This window comes from Colobus angolensis, unplaced genomic scaffold, assembly GCF_000951035.1.
Source record: "Colobus angolensis palliatus isolate OR3802 unplaced genomic scaffold, Cang.pa_1.0 Scaffold214, whole genome shotgun sequence".
Taxonomy (NCBI): domain Eukaryota; kingdom Metazoa; phylum Chordata; class Mammalia; order Primates; family Cercopithecidae; genus Colobus; species Colobus angolensis.
In genome coordinates this window covers 5000993-5022356 of record NW_012115311.1, presented here as the reverse complement: position 1 = coordinate 5022356, position 21364 = coordinate 5000993, and the positions used below count along the sequence as shown (strand labels likewise).

The 21364-nt window shown below is 40.5% G+C and overlaps 1 protein-coding gene across 1 annotated transcript in view; it reads right to left on the bottom strand.

Annotated features, from left to right (window-relative positions):
- SMAD9 (SMAD family member 9) overlaps positions 1-21364 on the bottom strand; it is a 75827-nt gene that overhangs the window by 31571 nt on the left and 22892 nt on the right. The window contains exon 2 of the mRNA XM_011943013.1: positions 4392-4989. Coding sequence (XP_011798403.1) covers positions 4392-4803 — 412 coding nt within the window. The 5' untranslated portion in view covers positions 4804-4989. The remainder of the gene's footprint in view (positions 1-4391; positions 4990-21364) is intronic.

The window sequence follows — 21364 nt, the reverse complement described above, 5'->3', positions numbered from 1 at the left end:
AAAAAAAAAAAAAAAATGTGTGTATGTGTATATATATAAATATAAATAAGTGAGTGAAATCCTCATCTTTTATGTTAGAGAGTCAATGATATCTAAAGGTCACAAATTTGGAAATAGATATATAAGCATGTATTATCTAGAGTTACTGTCATAATTCTTAGTAATAATAGAAAGAAATACAAAAGAACTAAGCAAGAATTGTTTAAAAGAGTTTGTCTCTGGGTATAAATAGGACAGATCTTGGTTCTAATCACACTACTGATTTGTCAGTCATAGGCAAGTATTAATAAAAACTCACAAAAAGTAAATGTTCTAAAATGGCTCTAAAAAATAAGGTCTTAAAGAAGGTAAATGTTTGGAATAAACAGACAATAACAATAACAGTGACATTAACCCCAAAGTCTGCCATCTGCCTTTGACATCACACATCTCTCTCTTTCTTAACAAGCAGTAATTTTCAGTTACATGGACAGAAAATAAACTCAAAAGGGTAAATGAAAGGTTTTAAACTAAAATTGCTACAAGTGAGGGTGACAGAGAAACAAATAATTTCCTCCCCTTTTACAAGCTAGTATTTATATACATATGCAGCCTTATGACACCAGAGAACAAACATTCAACATCACCATGAAACAGTGACATGGATAATAAACTATTAAATTTCCTTTAATGTGTTAATATTCCACAACTATGCAAGAAATAAAAGATTATGTGCCTCATGAGTAGTCTGAAGTGAGGAGTTGATACAGCAAATGCGTGTGGCTTCTTTGTCAATGACCCTTCATCAAAACGTTAACAATGTTCAAATAAACACTCATTTTTTATGAAGAAGAATTTGAGTAATCTCTGTGACTTCAGTTTTAATGTAAAATATCTACGGTGTATTCCTAACACTGATAAAAATATAATGCCTCCTATCCGTCTGAATGTAGAGACTTCTATTTCTTCATGGCCTGTAGATCTGAGGCACCCAGAGAAAATAAATGATACATTTCCTTTATCAAAACAACTATCTTGATAATATATTTTTACCATCTGGGTAAAATCAAAGCCAGTGGATGCTTGCAAAGAAAACTGATGGTTTCATTCTAGTTGTTATTTGACCTGACTGGCTCAGTTGCCTTATATGTGCACAGAACATATTTTTAAATACTTTCACTCAAAAACACAGCTATCCCTAATTTCTTAATTCCACTTCTACATCTCAACTGCTGCTTGTAAATACGACAGTGCACTTATAGACACTCATTCCGATCTTATGCCACTTTTAAATACCATGCTATGTTTACATCTCAGTGTTACCCAGGAGGAAACAGCAGAAGGAGTTACAGGGCACATGGGGGTGCAAAGCAGGGCTGGAAAAAAACACTTTTGTCTTTTTTAAAAAAGTCATGTGGTTTTGATATAATATGAATATTTTATATAAAAAAGAAATTACACTACTGAAATAACCTCCGGCCTGATGGAGTAAAATCATCATGTACCACAACAGTCTTGCATGGCTTCCACCAGAACCATGCCAGGTAAAGTGTGGTCTGAGGACTGGGGACCCTTGGCCAACTGCTGGGGACCAGTCTGTGAAGAAATTAGTGCTTAGAAACTTTTCACAGCAATTTCACAGTTTATAGTTTATATTTCTTTAAATACTTTTTAAAATTGGGCTTATATTTTCTAAGTCTTTTTAAAATTTCATTTGCCTAATAATTTGTCTGTACTATAAAAGTATTCGTTTGAAGGACTGGAAATTAAAAAAATAAAAACTGATCCCTCACCACACATAACTCGGAAAGCACTGAAGTCAATTATTGAAGTGGATGTGTGGATGCAAAGAAAATGGGAACACAGCCTTCAATGTATCTACAATAGATGGCCAAAAAACGAGATTTCAAAGGCAAAACTTCAGCTTTATGATAAATAGGGAGTCAGCAAACTTGTTTAACGTTAACATTTTTATTATTCTTAAAATATTTACTTTAAATATGGATAGCTAACTAGATATAAAATCTACTTTTTCTATTAAAAAATCACAAGAGGAAGAAAAACCACTGTAACTATTACCTTAAATTAATATAATCTTTACACCCATCTTTCCTTCTGGAAATTCACAGCTATATTATGATAAAATGAAATCTATTTACCATATGTAAAACATTCACACCATCATTCCTAAAAGAATCTTACAGAACAGGAAAAACTAAGGGCCAGGTGTGGTGGCTCACACCTGTAATCCCAGCACCTTGAGAGGCTGAGGCAGGCAGATCACGAGGTCAAGAGATGGAGACCATCCTGGCCAACATGGTGAAACCCCGTCTCTACTGAAAATACAAAAATTAGCTGGGCGTGGTGGTACACGCCTGTAGTCCCAGCTACTCAGGAGGCGGAGGCAGGAGAGTCGCTTGAACCTCGGAGGCGGCGGTTGCAGTGAGCAGAGATTGCACCACTGCACTCCAGCCCGGCAACAGAGCGAGACTCTGTCTCAAAAAACAAAAAACATGAAAAACTAAAATGTCAAACAGTTCTTTAAAATTAGGCTTTTGAATATTCAAAAGAAAACCAGGTACATTTTACAAGATAATTCTTACAAGTTGTTACATTTTACAACTACATTATTCAGGAAGAGAGAAATGGTTTTTTAATGAACATTTTTCCATTTGGGCATATTTTGGATGCTTAATGTAATTCAAATCTTCGAAACACAAAATGGAATCAAGTCATTTTATTATAAGCGTAGACATTATTGACTTTTTTTTTTTTTTTTTTTAAAGTAAATGAAGAGAGTCAAAACGAAGCAGGGAAGGAGGGAGGAAAGCAACTCGTTCCAGGATTTAGGGGAAACACATCAGATTTGCCAAGCATGTGGAACCTTCTAATACCTTCTCATCCAGGGCCTCAGTCCCTGAATGGGCTGTGGGAGGCATCTACACACAGGTAGATGACTTCCTTAAGTTCTGGGAGCTGGAAAGATCACTTAGCTAAGACTGAGGTAGGCTGGGCATGAGTCACTTATTGGATACTGTTTTAAGGTTAACTGAACCTGCCTATGTAGACGGGACCATCTCTTCATTGGACATGGGCAATTTCCATGAGCTAACGTGTCAGTGCTTTGGTTTCATGGGATGAGGCAGATGGCCAAAGAGAGAAAGCTCTCGTAAAACTGTGTTCGTGTGTGGAATGCCACAGAAACAATCAGAGAATCACAGTGAAACCCTGTTATAGCCAGTGTGAAGGAACAAAGATAAACACCCGGCTTCTCCAAGAGAAGGGGGAAATACAGATAGACAGATATATATATATAAAACACACACATACATATATAAAATATACATACACACACATACAGGGGTGTGAAGGGTTTTAGAAAGGTACTTTCCTATACAGTCATGCACTGTGTAATCACGATTTTGTTGAGGGACCACATATAAGACAGTGGTCCCTAAGATTATGATACTGTATGTTTAGGTCTGTTCACATACATTCAATACCACTGTGGTCAGGATTGCCTACAGTATTCAGTACAGTAGCATGCTGTGCAGGTTAGTAGCCTAGGAACAACACGCTACACCACATAGCCTAACGGTGTAGCAGGCTATCCCATACTCCAGCGTGTTCACACAAGGAAGAAATTACCTACTGATGCATTTCTCAGAATGTATTTCCATCATTAAGTGGTACCTATCTGTATTTAAAACCATTTTTCAAAATAACTGCCTGGAATGATTTCCAGCAACTCTTTCACTGGCTGTTTTCAGACCTACATACAAAATACCTTCTATTTACCTGAACTTGAACAAAGTAGCAGCCAAAAATCCCACCTTAGTTCAGTTTACTACAGTTCAGTTCAGTTGTTTGAGGTGGGGAGGATGATGATTAATTTTTACAGCTCATCATTATGAAGGCCATTTTAAAAACCTTTCAGGACCCCAAGAACTGGTAAAAGATTATGTCAACTTGTCCGAGATACCTCAAAATAAAACTTTTATGGGAGTTTTCTCTCTTTGATTAGTCATCTGCCTCATTTTCAAAATCACACAAAGCTTACAAGCATAATGAAATCAAATTGAAAGTATCTTCTTTCTAGATTTTTCTGGCTAGTTTACCTTCATTCCTTCACACTGGCTATAACAGGGTTTTACTGCGATTCTCTTCAGATTGAGTGTTCCTGTGGCATCCCAGGCAGGAATATGGTTTCATGGGAACCTTCTTTCTTTGATTGGACATTTGCCTCATTCCAGGAAACAAAAATGTGGACCAGTCCCTGAAAACTGAACCTCCCTCTCCTCTCTCTCTCTTTTGGGACAGGTCCCTGTTTGCTGGTACCCCGTCATTCTCCATCAATGGGGCACACGCCCTTCACTCTGAAAATAAACCTTGACGTGGTAAAGACGACTCACCTGGAGTCTCCACCCGGCGGTAGTGGTAAGGGTTAATGCACACCTCTTTCTGCTTGGAGCCAAATGGGAACTCACAGCACTCCAGTGGCTTCAGCTCGTGGTGGGACTGCAGATCCGGCCAGCGCCACACGCGGCAGTAAATCACATGGGGCAGGCCCTTGCGGTGGGACACCTGCAGCCGCCCGTCCAGGGAGCGGGGAATCGTGACGCACTTGCTGGGCTGCCCCGGGCAGCTGAGCGCCCTCTCCAGCTCGTCCATGGCTCCTTTCTTCTTCTTTAACTTCTTCACTAGAGAGTCCACAGCCTTCTCTGCCCACTTTTCCTCTTCATCTCCTTGCTTCCAGCCTAGCAGTCTCTTCACTGCGGGGCTGGTGAAGGAGAAGAGGGAGCTGATGGGGGTGGTGGAGTGCATAAGGGGCCACAGCAGGCTCCGGCGTGCAGGGGAACCACACAGCCCTTCACGGCAAAGTGGGCGGCAAGTAGCTCTCCAAGGGTGGCATAGGGACCAACCCACCCGTTCTTCTGGGAGCGGCTAGAACCAATTCAGGTTGGGAAGTGTGTTGACTTTCTCCTAAGCCCTTGAACAGGCTGGCCAATTCTGGAAAACACAAGACTTCAATTAGTTTAATCAGGGTAACATTCAGAAAAAGTTGAAGTTGGATAGAAAAAGGTGATCCACACCTGCAGTCCCAGCTACTCAAGCGGGAGAATCGCTTGAGCCCAGGAGGGTCGAGGCTGCGCCACTGCACTCCAACCTGAGCAACAGAACCAGGCCCCAAAGTTGGATGGAAGGGAAGAAACATTCTTCAAATGTTTTAATTTGAAAACTGTTGTCTTTGACTCTGCCCTCTCCTCTATTCCCTATATCCAGGTCTCCGGTCATTCTGCCTTCAAAGTCTTTGGAGTTTGTCCCTTTCTCTCCATTTCTGCCCACACCTGAGGTCTGAGCCACCACACCACTCCTCTGAAGTAGCATCTCCCCTTCTCTCCTTCCATTCTAATCCACTTACTCCCAAACACGGCTCTTAGCACTTTCCCATTTAAGAAATCACAGTGGCTCCTTGGTCTCCCAAGTGTAAACTCCTCTGCCTGGGCTTTTCCAGGGCCCCCATAATCTTCCCTCAACATATGTTCTTTCTTTCTCATTTTTAGTTTGCACAAGCAATCCATCTTCTTGTAGAAAATAAATACTAATGAAAAAAAAAAAAAAAACAGGATTGTGAATAATCTCACCACTCCTGGACAGCCACACTTAACACAGTCTTCCAAACTACTTTTCAGGACAGTGGCTCTCAAAGTGTGCCCCAAGGATCCCTGGGAGTCCCTGAGATCCTTTTAAGGGGACTATGAGGTTCTCTCTTTTCCAATTACTTATTTGTGTGAACCAACTTCTCTTTACACACTTCAACCAAAACAACATAGCACAATAGAGTACATGGAGAAACAGATAATGACAATCTAGGTGCCATTTATTAAACCAAGTATTAAATAGATTTGCAGTAATATAAAACAGTAATACTCTTCTCAATAACTTTTTTGAAAACAATGTTTTAAATAAAAATATTTTGTTAATATAGAATAGTTTTTAATGAATCAATAAATATTTTTACATTTCTTAGTTTCAATTTTTAAAACGGTAAAAATTAATAGATCCAGCCCAGAGAAGAGTTCTTTGTTCGCGACGATATTTAAAAGTGGAAATTTTTAGAACTCAAATGCCTGATAACTGCTTTTCTAGAAATTATACACTATCACAGACACAAATACATATGCAAGAAAGCACAGCCGTCACGTTTGTTATTTGGTATAAAATCAGCTGAATTCTTCTTTGCCCTCTCATCCACAGGAGATGTTCTTTCCTAGTTATTCAGCAGTCTTATTTAAATTTCCTGAGGTAGAACTGTATTTCCTCTTCTGTGAAACAGTTGGCTTAAACAAAACCTCCTCCTTCTTCCAGATTTTAGAAACCAGCCGCCTCATTAATGTTTAAAATGGCTGGCTGGTAACATTTTGGAGCAAGCTGACTCAAGTATTTTGGGCTATTGGAATCAATGTAGCTCATAGTCTCCAACAATTGTTTGTTTAATAAGCATTAAATATAATCTTTTCCTTTGCTTCCCGGGATGGCAAGCTGTATCTTTCTGAGTCCAATTCTACAAACTTCTTTTGAACATAGGTGCCTTAGAACCCCCTGCTAGGGTGATCATTACCGGGCACCTCAGGTGAGGAGGATGGCAGTATGGTCCCACAAAAACGGATGAGATTTAATGAGTATAAAGCAATAATCACATCACTTTATTCCTCATCTGGCATTGTACAGAGATAAACTATGACAAAAGGGAGAGATGAGAGCGCCACAGCTGCTCTTTTTCGCTTGGCAGTTTGACTTACGCTCAGTTTTGTTTGGAAAGGTTGCTTTTGTGGCTTAACAATCATGAATTTATAAAGTATAGTTCAGTCACTGTGTTCAAGTTCTATTTACTTAATCTAGTCAGGCTGCCTTAAAGCAATGGCTGAAGAGGGTTAGGAGCTTTAAGGAGAAGGCTCATGACAGAATAACCTGAACCCCAGAAGAGTTGTGAATTCTGCTTAGTTTTACATGGGATTCATTGTCAGTAAGTTGTGGCATAGATCTTTAAGCTGAGGTCAGTCGTAGAGAAAAGCGTTTTATAAAACCACTCGGCAGAGTTAAACCAAATACACCTTTTAGAAACTTTTGCTCCATGAAACAAGAAACGGTTCCCCAACCCAGGTTTTGTTTGGTTCATTTTTGTAAACTGTGGGTGCCTATTTACCAATGGCATGTGAACTGTACTGGGACAAAGCAGCTTTTGTACAAACAAGAAAACAAAATAGACTTTATTGCAGAGCAGCTGACAAAAATAGTAAGTATAATAATAATCATTTCATTAAGAATTTTCATTCAGAAGTATGTGCTGTGTGTGTGTGTGTGTGTGTGTGTGTGTGTATGTGTGTGTGTGTGTGGCCGGGGGGGGGGTGTATGTGTCCAGGGTCACAGTGGAAAATGTACTTGTTAAGTTGGGTTACAACAAAAAAAGTTTGAAAAGCACTGCTCCTAAACCATACATTTTTCTTGAAACTGTCTGAGGTTTACCTTGATGAGTAACCTTCAGTGGCCACCATACTTTCTCATACCTTGGGGAATTGCCATCTAGTCATGAATCTAGGGTCTGAAACACCTCAGCTCTCTGCAGACCAATCTCACTGACACATTTCAAATCATTATAGTGGTCTCACGACAGTTCCAAAACTATGCTTTTACTGCTGCAAGATACCGATCCTGTCCCATTAAACGCAGGCCCTTGCATTGAGGGAGGCCCGGAAGAGTTAAATGCAGAACTTCAAGAGTGATAAACACCCAATTCCTAACAGCGGCCTCCAGGTAGGCTAGAAATAGAAAATATCAAAAAGATTTTAATGAGGCTGACTGGTGGGTATACAGATGTTCAAAATAGTATTTTCTATGCTTGTTTGTATGCTTGGCATATTTTTAATAGAAAAATTAAGTGTAAAAAATGAATCATGCCAGGTGCGGTGGCTTACAGCCTGGGTCCCAGCTACTCAGGAGGCTGAGGTGGGAGGATCACTTGGGCCCAGGGGTTTGACTCTGCAGTGAGCTATGACTGCACCACTACACTCCGGTCTGGATGGCAGAGACCCCGTCCCCTTGTCTAGGATGTTTCTATTTGTCCAGGCAGTGCACTCTAGGGTTCATAAAGGTTATTCATTCTCATTCCTATAATGTTTTAGCCACTAGGAGAACAAAGGGCCTCCCTGTTTGTCTCCAGGTGGTCATCGCCCTGACATTAACAGTGCAAGTTTGTTCAGTTGTGTCAACCTGGCTCCGAAGAGCTTTCCATTGTCAGAGCACTGAAATGCCCACAGACTCTAAGCCCTAACCTACTGTCATCTCCTGATAACTCCATGGCCCAGGTTCACCATAACAATGAAAACAGAGCACCTTCAGAGTGTTCAGTGAAAAAAGAACTGGCTGCAAAAATAGGAGGAGGGGCGATTAATATTTCTCTCAGTTACAACATTTCTAAAAAGTGCAAAGAAGAATGAAACAAACAATAAGTGAGCAAAACCTGAGGGGGCGGGAAGTCTGGAAAATTCCTGAGAGGATAACTAGGCTGCACTTAAAAGGATTTAAATCACAGTTAAAAAAATAATAATAAACTGGTCGGGCATGGTGGCTCTTGCCTGCAATCCCAGCACTTTGGGAGGCACTGGCAGGCAGATGGCTTGAGCTCAGGAATTTGAGACCAGCCTGGGCAACATGATGAAACACCATCTCTACAAAAAATACAAAAGTTAGTTGGGTGTGGTGGCGTGCACAGGTAGTCCCAGCTACTTGAGAGGCAGAGGTAGGAGGATCGCCTGAGCCTGTGAATCGAAAGTTGCAGTAAGTCATGATTGTGCCACTGGACTCCAGCCTGGGCAACAGAGGGAGACCGTCTTGAAAAATAATAAAAATAACAAAAAATAAAAATATAAACTGTGGTGGATTAGGATAATTTTCTAAGATTTTTTGGTGTGGTATAGTCTCACTTTTGTAAGAAAATCGTGTATCCCTGTCACAGATCAACTGTGTGCTCTTAGGCAAGTCGTGTTGTCTCTCTGGATCCCACTCCCTCCTCATTTGCAGATTAAGACAAGGCTCAGTCTCCAGGGAAGGGTCTGCTTGGGAGATGGGTCCATGACTCCATGGCTGTTGGCTGGATGTGCCACATGGGATCTCAAGACCTGCTCAGCTGCTTTGATGCTACTGGGACTACCCGTAGCAGTCGGAGCGTGACCTTCACTCATGACACTGCATAGCACAGAGCAGGGCAAAAGAACAGCTCCGACACGGCCATCAAATTGACCCTGTTAACAGCAAGTATCATCTACCAACACGAACCAATTCCCACTTTGCTCTCCAGCTACTTGTTTCATTTTAGTAGTATTTGTATTACTGCAACGGAATAAGAGTAAAAACACATACTGGGCATTCCTGTGTTTGAAACCATTGGTCAGTGCGTGATTAGCGTTCATAACCCCAGATCCCCCACAAAGCGTCCTGCTGGTCCTTAGAGCTTTCCTTCTTTGGGGCAGAGAGAAAAAAACACCATGACTGTCCTTTCTCTGGAAAGGACACACTTCACACACTCGCAGCACAAAAACAGTACTTTTTTCTTTTTCTGGCATCGAGTTTTACAATAAACCCCAACTGAGTAAGAAAACAACTTCTCATTTTCGAGTCTTTTAAATAAACAAGCCCACTTAAAAGAAAAGCAGTGCTGACCACATGCATACACCAGGATTTAAGTGCACATAATTCCACAGTAAAAAACAATTTACCCGGCTGGGTAACAATTCAGGAGACATAAGCTTTTTTTATTTTAAGTTGACGGTTTTAAATCCAGCTCCCATTAGCAGTTACTGAAGATTATTTCCACTCAGTTCATCTCCTTGGAAGGTTCAGTCGGTGATTTTAATCCTGAAGAAGATACAATTTAAAAAATACCCTTTAAGATGGAGCATTCCTAAGCCCTGGGCACATGGAACCTTTGAGCAATCCTTCACTGGCACTACTTTTGGGTCAATGTGGCCAAGGCCTCCATCACCTACCAGGCTGCACAATGTGGTCAGCCCAGGGGGTCAGGGAGCACATGTTTGTTCTGCGAGGGCCTAGTCCAGAAACAATCACTACGATAAAACATCATGATTTCCTTATTTGTTTCTGTCTTTTAATTTTTCAAGCTTATGAATTTTGACCCTCTAATCCATGACCAGCATTAAGTATACCTCGGTATCTATACAACAGTTTACTAACCAATTTAGAAAGTGAACACTTTTGCTGAAGGAACATTTAACCCCCTCCAAGAAACACTGTTATCTAGACTATTTCTGCAGCACTTTTTGTACACTGGTAATTAATACAGCCATAATAAATGCTTATTTTACTTTACAATAATTTCTTTATACTTTACACACAAGTATAAAACTACGTCCAAAAGGACTTCTATCTAGAAAACAGCTGGCTGTTATCATCACCACTGGCACACACATGTCTTATACTGTACAACTTGAGAAGGAACTGGGCTTACACACACACACACACACACATACACACGTATATTTAATTCACATTTGTCCTCCCTTACACTAGCCTGGCATTCCCATATGCCCCAAATGAGTAGCAATCACAACTTGTATTATAAGATATAAATAATCACTTTATGCATATGCCAGTTCAGTATCATGCGGTTGGATACATATAGAAAAGGTATCATGATTTCATCTTCTGGAAAGCGACTTTTCTAGCTGTATTCTGAGCTAGATATCCACGAAGGGTCAGTTCTAGTTCTCTGGGTGGAATACCTTCGGCCCACAGCACCAAAGAAGACAACAGAAACTCAGCTGTTTGTAATGGGAGTTCTATCCAGGGGGCCGTAGAGAGATTCCAAGCCATTTGTGGACATTTGAATTGCTCATTTTGGGTGATTGTACAAATACTGGGTTTTTCTAAGGCAACGGTCCATAGGTACTCTTCTTTAAATTCTGAAAAGAGCCTGTGACCCCCAAAAGGTTAAAACAACAACAACAACACTGAATTAGAAAAAAGGGGAAAAAGAGAAAGTAAGAGTGAGAAGGGAATAAGCTAAAGGGACTGCAGAGAGTAGCTGACTATTCTCACTACGCGGGTGCTGGGAAGAGCCTAGAAGGACTACAATGCATGGAAATCATGAGAAGGTAGAGGGGAGACAGGCAGATGACCAACACATATTGACTATCTCCATGATAATGCCTTAAGTACACTTACTCGCTGAATCACTGTCACAGCTGCATGTGCTTATTAACCCCACGTGACATGTGAGGAAACCAAGGTACACAGAGATTAAGTACCTTGTCCAAGGTCACACCACTAGTAAGCCAGGATTCAAACCCCTGAAGTCTGGCTCCAGACACCCTAAGCCACTGCACCATAATCCCGCTCCCAAAGGACATGGGAGGAAAGCAACATGGGTGCATCCCCTGACAAGCCGAGACGGACAGCAAAAGACCCCCTGACCCCAAGGCTGGGCCTGAGCTGTACTGAAATGCAGGAGGATGGGAGATGGAGCCTGAATGGTGGAAATGTGAGAGAGAAGCCCTCTAAGATCTCCTCAGTCTCCAAAACGTTGTGGCTCTAAAGGGGCATGAAACACAACAGAGAGGTTGGCTCTGTCTCCTAAAGGAAAGGACAAACCTGAGCTGAGCTGCATGTCAGCCTCCGTTCAGTCATTCACAGATCTCAGCAAATGGCCCTGATATGAATGCCGATCATGTGCCAGGCCCTGCCCAGCGGGGAGCAAAGCAGACATGGCCCTTGTCCATATAGGGCTTAGAAACTGTTTGGATATGAAACATGTAAATATTAACAAGTCATGAAGTCTTATGCAGGAACAAACATGACTGTGGGTCCAGGGACCTGCTTGGACTTCCTGGTGAAGACCCCCTGAGGAGGTGACAATGAGATCAAGAGGACAAGAAAGTGCTGCCACTCTAGGGGCTGTAGAGTGAGACCTCCAGAGAAAAATGCCAAGAGGGTGGCACAGGGATGGAGAGAATTCCACGCATTTGGGTAACTGGAGGAAAAACTGTGGCCAAGGAAGAGTGGGCAAGGGTGTGAGTGGCTGGAAGTGAGGCAGGAGGGGAAGACACGAGTGTCCTGCTGGAGCTGGAAAGCAGCATATGGAAAATGGGTTTTATCTAAAGTGCAAAGGGGAGCCTTTGAATGGGTTTTTTTTTTCTTTTTTTTTTTGGAGAGAGGAGGTCTATGCTGGTCTTGAACTCCTGGACTCAAGTGATCCTCCTGCCTCTGACTCTCAAAGAGCTGGGATTATAGGCATAAGCCACCATGTCCAGTCTGAATGGGTTTGAAAAACAAAGAAGTTAAATGATCTGACTTCATCTTTTTTCTTTTCTTTTTTTTTTTTTTTTTTGAGATGGAGTCTTCCTCTGTCTCCCAGGCTGGAGTGCAATGGCACGATCTCGGCTCACTGCAACCTCCACCTCCTGGTTCAAGTGATTCTCCTGCCTCAGTGTCCTGAGTAGCTGGGATTACAGGTGCACACCACCACACCCAGCTAATTTTCATATTTTTAGTAGAGATGGGGTTTCGTCATGTTGGCTAGGCTGGTCTCGAACTCCTGACCTCAGGTGGTCGGCCCGCCTTGGCCTCCCAAAGTGCTGGGATTACAGGTGTGAGTCACTGCGCTTGGCCGACTTGATCATTTTTAAGTGATCGTCCTAGTTGCTTATATGGAGAATAGATCAGATGGGGGAGCAAGTAGAAGACAATGCAGAAGGACAGGTGAGAGCTGGGAGACCCGGCAGAGGAAGTAGTTACTGGGAAGGTGAGGTCAGTGCAGTGTGTTTTGTTTAAAGATGAGGCTTCTAGAGAGAATCTTATTCATTTTACTGATTATCCATAAAAAGGAGAGATGCATGTGGCAAAAGATACAAGTGGGACAACAGAAGGGAAGAGGAATAAACGGGAGCAGACACAGGCAGGTTTGTCTATCTGGTCACCGGATGATGAGGCTGGTTCCCTCTGAAAACTCCAAGGTCGCAGAGAAGTTAGTGAGACAGGCAGGAGGAGGGGGACAGATCTGAGGAGCAAGGCAAAGGTGGGAAGCAGCCACAGTGTGGGAAAGCAGAAGTGTGTTCTGCATAGAAAACAAAAGACAAACTCCAACAGGAGCCTGTCAGCCAGGGCTGACGACAAAGCCACTGCAAGGGTCCCACTCTGAGGAGTTCCAGAAAAAGGAGCTCTACTCAGAATAAATGAGCACTGCTGTTTCAGGGTGTTCAGCCTGAAAGCAGCGTTGGTTACGGATATGGCTTGGCTCTGTGTCCCCATCTAAACCTCATCTTGACTTGTAGTCCCCACTTGTGGAGGGAGGGATCTGGTGGGAGGTGACGGGATCATGGGGGCAGATTCCCCTCTTGCTGTTCTCGTGATAATGAGCGAGTTCTCGTGAGATCTGGTTGTTTGGTAAGTGTCTGGCGCTTCCCCTTTCTCTCTCTTTCCCTCCTGCCACCATGCAACATGTGCCTTGCTTCCCCTTCACCTTCTGCTATGACTGTAAGTTTCCTGAGGCTCCCAGCCATGTGAAACTGAAAGTCAATTAAACCTCTTTTGTTTATATAAAGTACCCAGTCTCAGGCTGTTTCTTTATGGCAGTGTGAGAATGGACTAATACAGTTTACCGCTGGGCTCTTTTCACCTTTATGATAAGAGAAGGTGACCAGAGCTGGATAAAGAGGCAGAAGAGCCAGGCAAGTATTTGGGCACTTATGTATAACAGATGCAAAAATATCACTGCAATCAACTCCCAAATCATACACTGATCACGTTATAATGAAAGTAGGTGGTGCTCTCAAGTGGGAAAAAGCAACATTCCTAAATCTGTTTTGTGATATGCATGACACTCAGCACCTGGAAGTGAGGGAGTGGGGAGACATTCTGAAATGGGAATACAGAGTGTTTGTGTGCTTTACTAAAGGATGTGATCAACTTGATCGGCTTTTGAACGCTTTTAATATAATAGCTTAGAGAGGAAGGGAAAACACTTCCACGTGCCAGAGAGGATGCACATGAAACTGACCACATTCATTGCCTTTGGAAAGGGAATGTGGCCAGAGGAGAAGGGTGAAAGACATTTCAGTTTGCATTTTATAGCAACTGAAAAATGCCTCCCAAGTCAGAAAAAAATCACAATAGAAAACTGAGAAGAGGACTGCAGAAACGTGGGAAATAGGTTGCCCACTATTTTTCCAAACACTGATTCTGCTTCAGGAGAAAAATCATAATTGAATTTCTTCCTGAATAAACGTTTTATTAGCAAGGATTCATTTTTTCCCACCCTTGCTCAAAATGCTTTGAGGCAGTATGATATGATTAGTGTCTCTGGGGTGTCCACATATTTTGGTCCAGCTCTTGTCAAGACCACAGGAACACTGGATTTCCTGTATCCATGCAGAAAGTTGTGTGCTATTACTTTAAAATGTGGTCCCATGTTTCTTTCATGCTCAAGATAAGTCTTGCACTTTCCAGTTAGACAGCAGGTAGTGACCACCTTACTAACAGGGACAATCCATTCATCACCAGTTCCTACTTGTACTTGTCCTAAAACTTTAATTAAATCACCAGAACTCAGCAGACAAACGAGAAAACAAAAGAAAAATGGGCCTTTAATTCACAGTAGAACCCAAATATGGCTACAAGAAAGAAGCCCATGTTACTTAAAGACAATTCTTAATATAGATCTCACTCTAACAGGCTTTTTTATTTTTATTAGAGTGCTTTGATTGAAATGTTATGTATACATAAAATTATATCATTACTGACAATGAAATCATTTCTTCCTTCCCTACTCTATTTGTAACTCTTAATGTGTTTATAAAACGTCCCACATTCTCAAGGAGAACAGAATCAAGGCCAACTATTTTAGCACGAATGATTTATCAATTACAAAATGTAGATCCTTAGATATCTATTTTCATTGAATTGTTTATCATCTGGTAAATAATGAGTACCCTTAAAAAGAACCAAACCTCTCATACTTTGGCAACCTCGAAAAGAATACACCAGATCTTATGCAACATCATATGGTGTCCTTACTCCAGCAATTCTGACCCATGAAAATCTGAGTTTATCAAAAAAATAAACTTAGGAAAGATTATTTGTCTTATGAAATGAGTCATACTACATGTAAAAATATGATTCAATTTACAAAAATTTGATTCACAGACAGCTCTTTCAGGAATAAATATCCTTTCATTCAATAAACATTTACACCAAGTTCTTGCTGTGCAACTGCTAATTTTACTTCGAAAGGCATATCTAATTTTTTTTCTTTTTTGTTTTCTAAAGGCATATTTAATTTTTGGTCAGAAAAAAAATCTATAACCTTTAGTAAAATTAAGAGATCTCATTTACATTTCTACTTCCAAAATATAATCCTAACTTTTAAAATGTATTGTGCTTATCTTTTCATCTACATGTTCTGGAAGGGCACTGAAGAATATCACTGTTAAGCAAACTGTAAAACAAATCAAATTAGTTTTGAAGACACTTTATAACTCTTTGCCCATCAAAACACCAAGCATCCTTAAAACTTTAAGAATTATACAACTGTTCCAGCTTTTTGGTAAATAATACAGCAAAGAATATTTTACTGATGTAGTCAATGAACCAGTTTTTTTCAATGTTCCCAGCATGTCTTTCAGAAAACAGATAAATTGTATTTTTCTAAATATCAGAAGATACCCAGGTGGAAAAGCTTAGCTTAAATCTGGAAGAGATATTTCTCTTTGTTTAAAGTAGGTGTTTAAAATTGGCTTTGTAGGTAACTAGACACATTCAACTTTCTTCTCATTGTTGTAAAGTCACCTCAAGAGAGTTTGGATGCCCTTTTTAAACTCTGATGACTGTTTAGGAACCAGAGAAATGAGCTCCCCTCCAACCACACATGCATGCACCCGTGCCTTCTCTCCCTCCCCTTCTCAACCCCCACTCTCCCCTCTCCCCACCCCTATGACCCCTATCTCTCTCTCAAAATCAATGCTGTTCAGCCAAAACAGGAGGAATGTGAGCTGGTGGCAGAGCAGCAACAGTGCATCACAGACATACCACACAGAATACAGAGTATGCTCAAAACGTTCCCTATTTTTCATTCAGAATCTCTCATATGCTAACTCACAAGTCACTTTTATGGAGCTTATCAGAAAATTTATTAACTTCACCCCAGCCTGTAGTTCATGGTAGTAAACCCAACAAATGATCTTTCACTTTTCCTCCTTCCCGCTTTGGTCCTCTGAGAAATACAAATCCTAAGAAGAATGAATGGCCATTTTGCCTAGTCCTACTAAAAACAAGTTACTATCTTTCCTTGTGCTTAGGAGTAGAGAGTATCTCTAAAAAGCCCTTTAAAACCTCCTTGGGGAAGCCATCCTGACATACTTCTCAACACTTTCATTCATTCTTTGATTGAATGTCAACAAGTATTTATTGAGAGTCTATCCATGCACTGGGTGCTGTGCCATGAGCTATACTTTCCCAGATTGAAAATCTCCATTGCCTGTGGAATAAGAACTCTAAGGATATGATGCCATTAGCCTGCTTCAAATATTCAGAGTCTTAAAAATGTAATAAAAGATTGGGGAGGTGCTACTTCTGGCCTTAGTAAATGGTTTACTAGGTAAGGGGGGAGACGTATTGCTTTGTTTTATTTTGTTTTTGTTTTAAATGTAGGTGGCAATAGAGTGATTTCATTGTAGAGAGTCTAAAAGTCTTCTGGGCCAGGCCAGAAGGAATGTATTTTCTTCATTACACCCAGCCCGGTAAGCCCCAGAATCTGTAACTGGCACCCACAGGACAGCTTCCCTGTTCCCTAGGTCAGAGTTGGATGGACCCTAGGGCATAAGCTTGGGCTAATCCAACTTGCTACAGTTTTCTCCAGGTGGAAGTCTGAAAATGTAGTTATGGTGTAACTGAGGAAATGACAGCAATTAGAGCCCTAATCCTGCTGCACTATCATTTATCTGCTCCTTCCATCTGGCATCTGTTAAATGCTACAGTCCCACCACACAAACAAGCACTTCTTTAGATCTGCAGTTTGGATTCTTAAGGTTGGGAAAGAATTTCAGAAATTAAAAACAAAACAAAACCAAAAACTGAATCTGTCCTGGAGTAAGGGTGAGCTCATCCATCGTAATGAGCTCTGTACCTTCTCAAGCCAGAAAAACACACAGAAAATGACAGAGTACAAGACCATGTTGAAATATTTTTGTCAACAACGATGGTAGTATTGTTGAAATATACATAAAATGGTATTAATGGGTGACTAGGCTTCATGGTACCACTGACTTGAAAACTTAAACTGGAGCCACTCAGGTCAAATGTAAGGAAAGAACCTTACAAAGTCATGGGGGATACCCATGAATAATGAAGTCGGTCATCATGCAGAGCAAAAATTCTTCCTATGTCAGTTTAGTCACTGAATGTAGATGAACAAGTAGATTTTTAGGTGCAAAGGAGTCACGAAACACAGCAAAAACCAAGAAAGGATACACCAGCCTACCAAAGCACCACCCTAGCAAGTTCAAAGAAAATATTAGGAAAGACATTCTCAACCTTAAAAATTATGGCAAAGCCCACAAACTAACTACACTAAGTTCTTCCTGTGTCATTTCAGATATTAAAAACAACATTTTGACAAAATCAACCAAAACTTTCCACTAAACCCCCTGCTTGTATAAATTTAACCATCCTTTGTGCTTTAAAGTTGACATCACCAACTGTCCATAAACATTCCAGTCTTCTGAGTGAAATGGGTCAGACTACATCAGGAACGATGGCGCTGTTTTCTCAGTAGGTTTAAGTTTTACTAAGCCGATAACTTATCAGTGATGCTTAACTTTAAAATAATCCAGCACAAAGCCACAACTGAGATAGATCAATAGTTGTAACCTTGAGAGGCAAAGCAAAGAGAATAATAAGCAAGAAGTACTTTTAAGAAAAGACAATGTGAAGACATTCCTATGTAAAATCTCAATCAGAATACAGGACAACTCAGCATTCTCCAGTCTTCTCGAAACACTGGCACTTTGTTGGGTCAGAAATGTTTAGTTATAAAATTAGAACACAAATAAAAATGATTAAAATATAGTCATATAATTTACTAACTTAATAGACTTCTTATAGAAAACTTAAATTTGGTCTGGATTGGCAAGTGTTGATAAGAATGTGAAAAATGGCCGGGCGCGGCGGCTCAAGCCTGTAATCCCAGCACTTTGGGAGGCCGAGACGGGCGGATCACGAAGTCAGGAGATCGAGACCATCCTGGCTAATATGGTGAAACCCCGTCTCTACTAAAAAAATACAAAAAACTAGCCGGGCGAGGTGGCGGGCGCCTGTAGTCCCAGCTACTCGGGAGGCTGAGGCAGGAGAATGGCGTAAACCCGGGAGGCAGAGCTTGCAGTGAGCTGAGATCCAGCCACTGCACTCCAGCCTGGGCAACAGAGTGAGACTCCGTCTCAAAAAAAAAAAAAAAAAAGAATGTGAAAAATAAGAATTTGTAGAAATATTCAGTTCAAGAACTTTGGAAATAATTTGCCATTATCTTGTAAAGTTGAAATTTGTATAAGACATAGCAACTCCACAACAAAGTATATAACCTAGGCTAGTTTCCAAACCTCAGGTAGAAATGACTAATGAAACTAATTCATTGGATCTCAACCAGCATTTTAAAAAATGGACTAGATTTTATCACTCATTGTTGATAGGGAAAAATACTATTTCTTGAAGTTTTCGAAGAGATGCATAGAGGTATTTGTGTATACGTCCTATTGGATTATAGTTTTTTGAAAAAATTGAAAGCCACTTCGCTAAAGAAACTATGTACATATTCTACAAAGGTGGAGTTGAGTAAAAAATAAATGAATATATACATATATAAAGAAACCACTACACATACTAGAATATTCATAGCAGCATTATTCAAAACAGCAAAAATCTGGAAATAACCCAAATATCCATTGACTAGAGGATGGATAAATAAATGATGAAATAATCTTACAACTGAATTTCATATAGTAATAAAAACATATTAATGATACCCACAAAGATTAATCTTAGAAATGTAACATTCAGTGAAAACCAGCAGAGCCTAGATGACATAGAGTATGAAACCATTCTTATAAAGTTTAAAAACAAATAAAAACTAAATATCCTAGAGATACATATGTGATTAAATTGCACTGTAAAAATCAAGACAATAAAAACACAAAATTCGGAAATTAACGTTTCTGAGCAGAAGGCAGGGGATTAGCCCAACAGGAAGATGTGGCATTAGTATGTTATACTGTCATATTATATTATATTATATGTTGTATTATTATAATATTCCATCATAACTTCTGTAAGTGTGCTACATATTCTTTTCAATGTATCAAATATTACAAAATATTTTAATTAATTTAAAACAAGATCCTAGATGATTTTATATAACATGGTCCCTGCTGTTAACAATATTTCTTACCAGATATAAGTTCAACAAAAGTTCAAAGATGAAGAAAGAATAAGAATCTTAATCCATAACTAGAATAGCCTTAGAACAATGAATAAGGTTAAGAACAATATTTAATGGACAACCACTATGGTTTGATATGGTTTGGCTATATCTCCACCCAAATCTCACCTTGAATTGGAACTCCCATAATTCCCACATGTTGTGGGAGGGAGCTGGAGAGATAAATGAATCATGAGGGCAGTTTCCCTCATACTGTTCTCTTGGTAGTGAGTAAGTCTCATGAGATCTGATGGTTTTCTAAGCAGTTTCTTTCACTTGGCTCTCATTCTCTCTTGTCTGCCGCCATGTAAGACGTGCCTTTTGCCTTCTGCCATGATTGTGAGGTCTCTTCAGCCATGTAGAACTACGAGTCCATTAAGCCTCTTTTTCTCTATAAATTACTCAGTCTCTGGTATGTCTTTATCAGCAGTGTGAGAACAGACTAATACAACAACTCATAAAGTTACAAAACTAACGCATGGAACAATTAGTGAGTAGCCCAAGAGTGAAATTATTTGTTATAGACTGAAAACTCTTTCCTGGCTCTGTATCTTCATTCCTGTCTTTCTGCTTCCTGACCTCTTCCTGTCCCCTCTTCTAGGTCCAGTCACCTCCATGGAGTCCTCCTGATCCCCTGCCCAATGCTTTGTACTTCTCATATGTAACTTATCCTATGTGGCATCATGCTGATTGAGGTCCCTGTGGAGAACCCCACCTTCCCTGGAGCCTGTGGTTCCTTTAGAACCCAAGTGACATTTCACTGAGACATGTAAATGATGCCATGAAAAAGACAGCAGTGAACCAGCCCCTGTAGAAACATCTCACACCCCAAGAACACTATTTGGTCATAATTTATGACAAATTCACTTATGTCACACTCTCCTTCACTTTCATGGCAAGGAGGGCTATCAGTTTTCCCTGAATTGTCTGGTAGTGAGGGGCTCCAAACTGCCTGTTTACTTAGCACTCACCTCAATCTCCTGCAGTCAGTTCCAGCCAGCACCTGTCAGCTTTAGGTTACATTAACCAGTTAGATTCCTCCACCACTCCATCAACCCTAAATCCTCGAATCTACATCGTCCTCAATGTTCCCAGTTCACCCCTTTTCTAGTAAGTCCCACATTTCTACACCCATACGTATCAATGATTTCCTTAACTGTAAACAACCCTGTGATGTGGATATATCTATCCTCCTAGACATGACTAAGAAGAAACCCCTTAGTCCCTTACTAAAACGTGAGCTCACTTGCATCTCTGTATCCATCTAAAGGTCTAGAGGTTTCTCAACCTCAGCACTACTGACATTTGAAGCTAGATTTGTGTGGAGGGGCTGTCCTGTGCGTTACAGGGTATTTAGCAGCATCCTTGGCCTCTACCTATAGATGCCAGTAGCACACATTCCCACCAAATTGTGACGACAACCAAAAATGTCTCCAGACATTGTCAAATATCTCCTGTCACCCTCTGCAGAGAACCACTGATTTAGTATAAATCCTGATTCTGCTCAATAATCACAAGATCTTTTAGATTTAGGTAATTGTTAAATAGAAATTAAGCAGAATTTCAGAGAAAGATGCGTTCAATGTGAATTTCAATATTTGGAGAGAAATTGCTTTGCTGATGGCTGCACACACATTAAGTTTTGAATCCTAGTCATAGGAAATTCAGTACTTTTTTTTTAAGTTGGACTAAGACTGTTACCCAGTGAAGCTACTCAGGCTGAAGACATTAGAAGGATTTGCATCATAGTTTTTATATTCAGATATTAATCTACTTGAAATAAATAGCATTTTCCAAGTCAGCCTGAAATTGTGATTTCCACCTAAGCAGAGGCTTGAGTTATTGTCA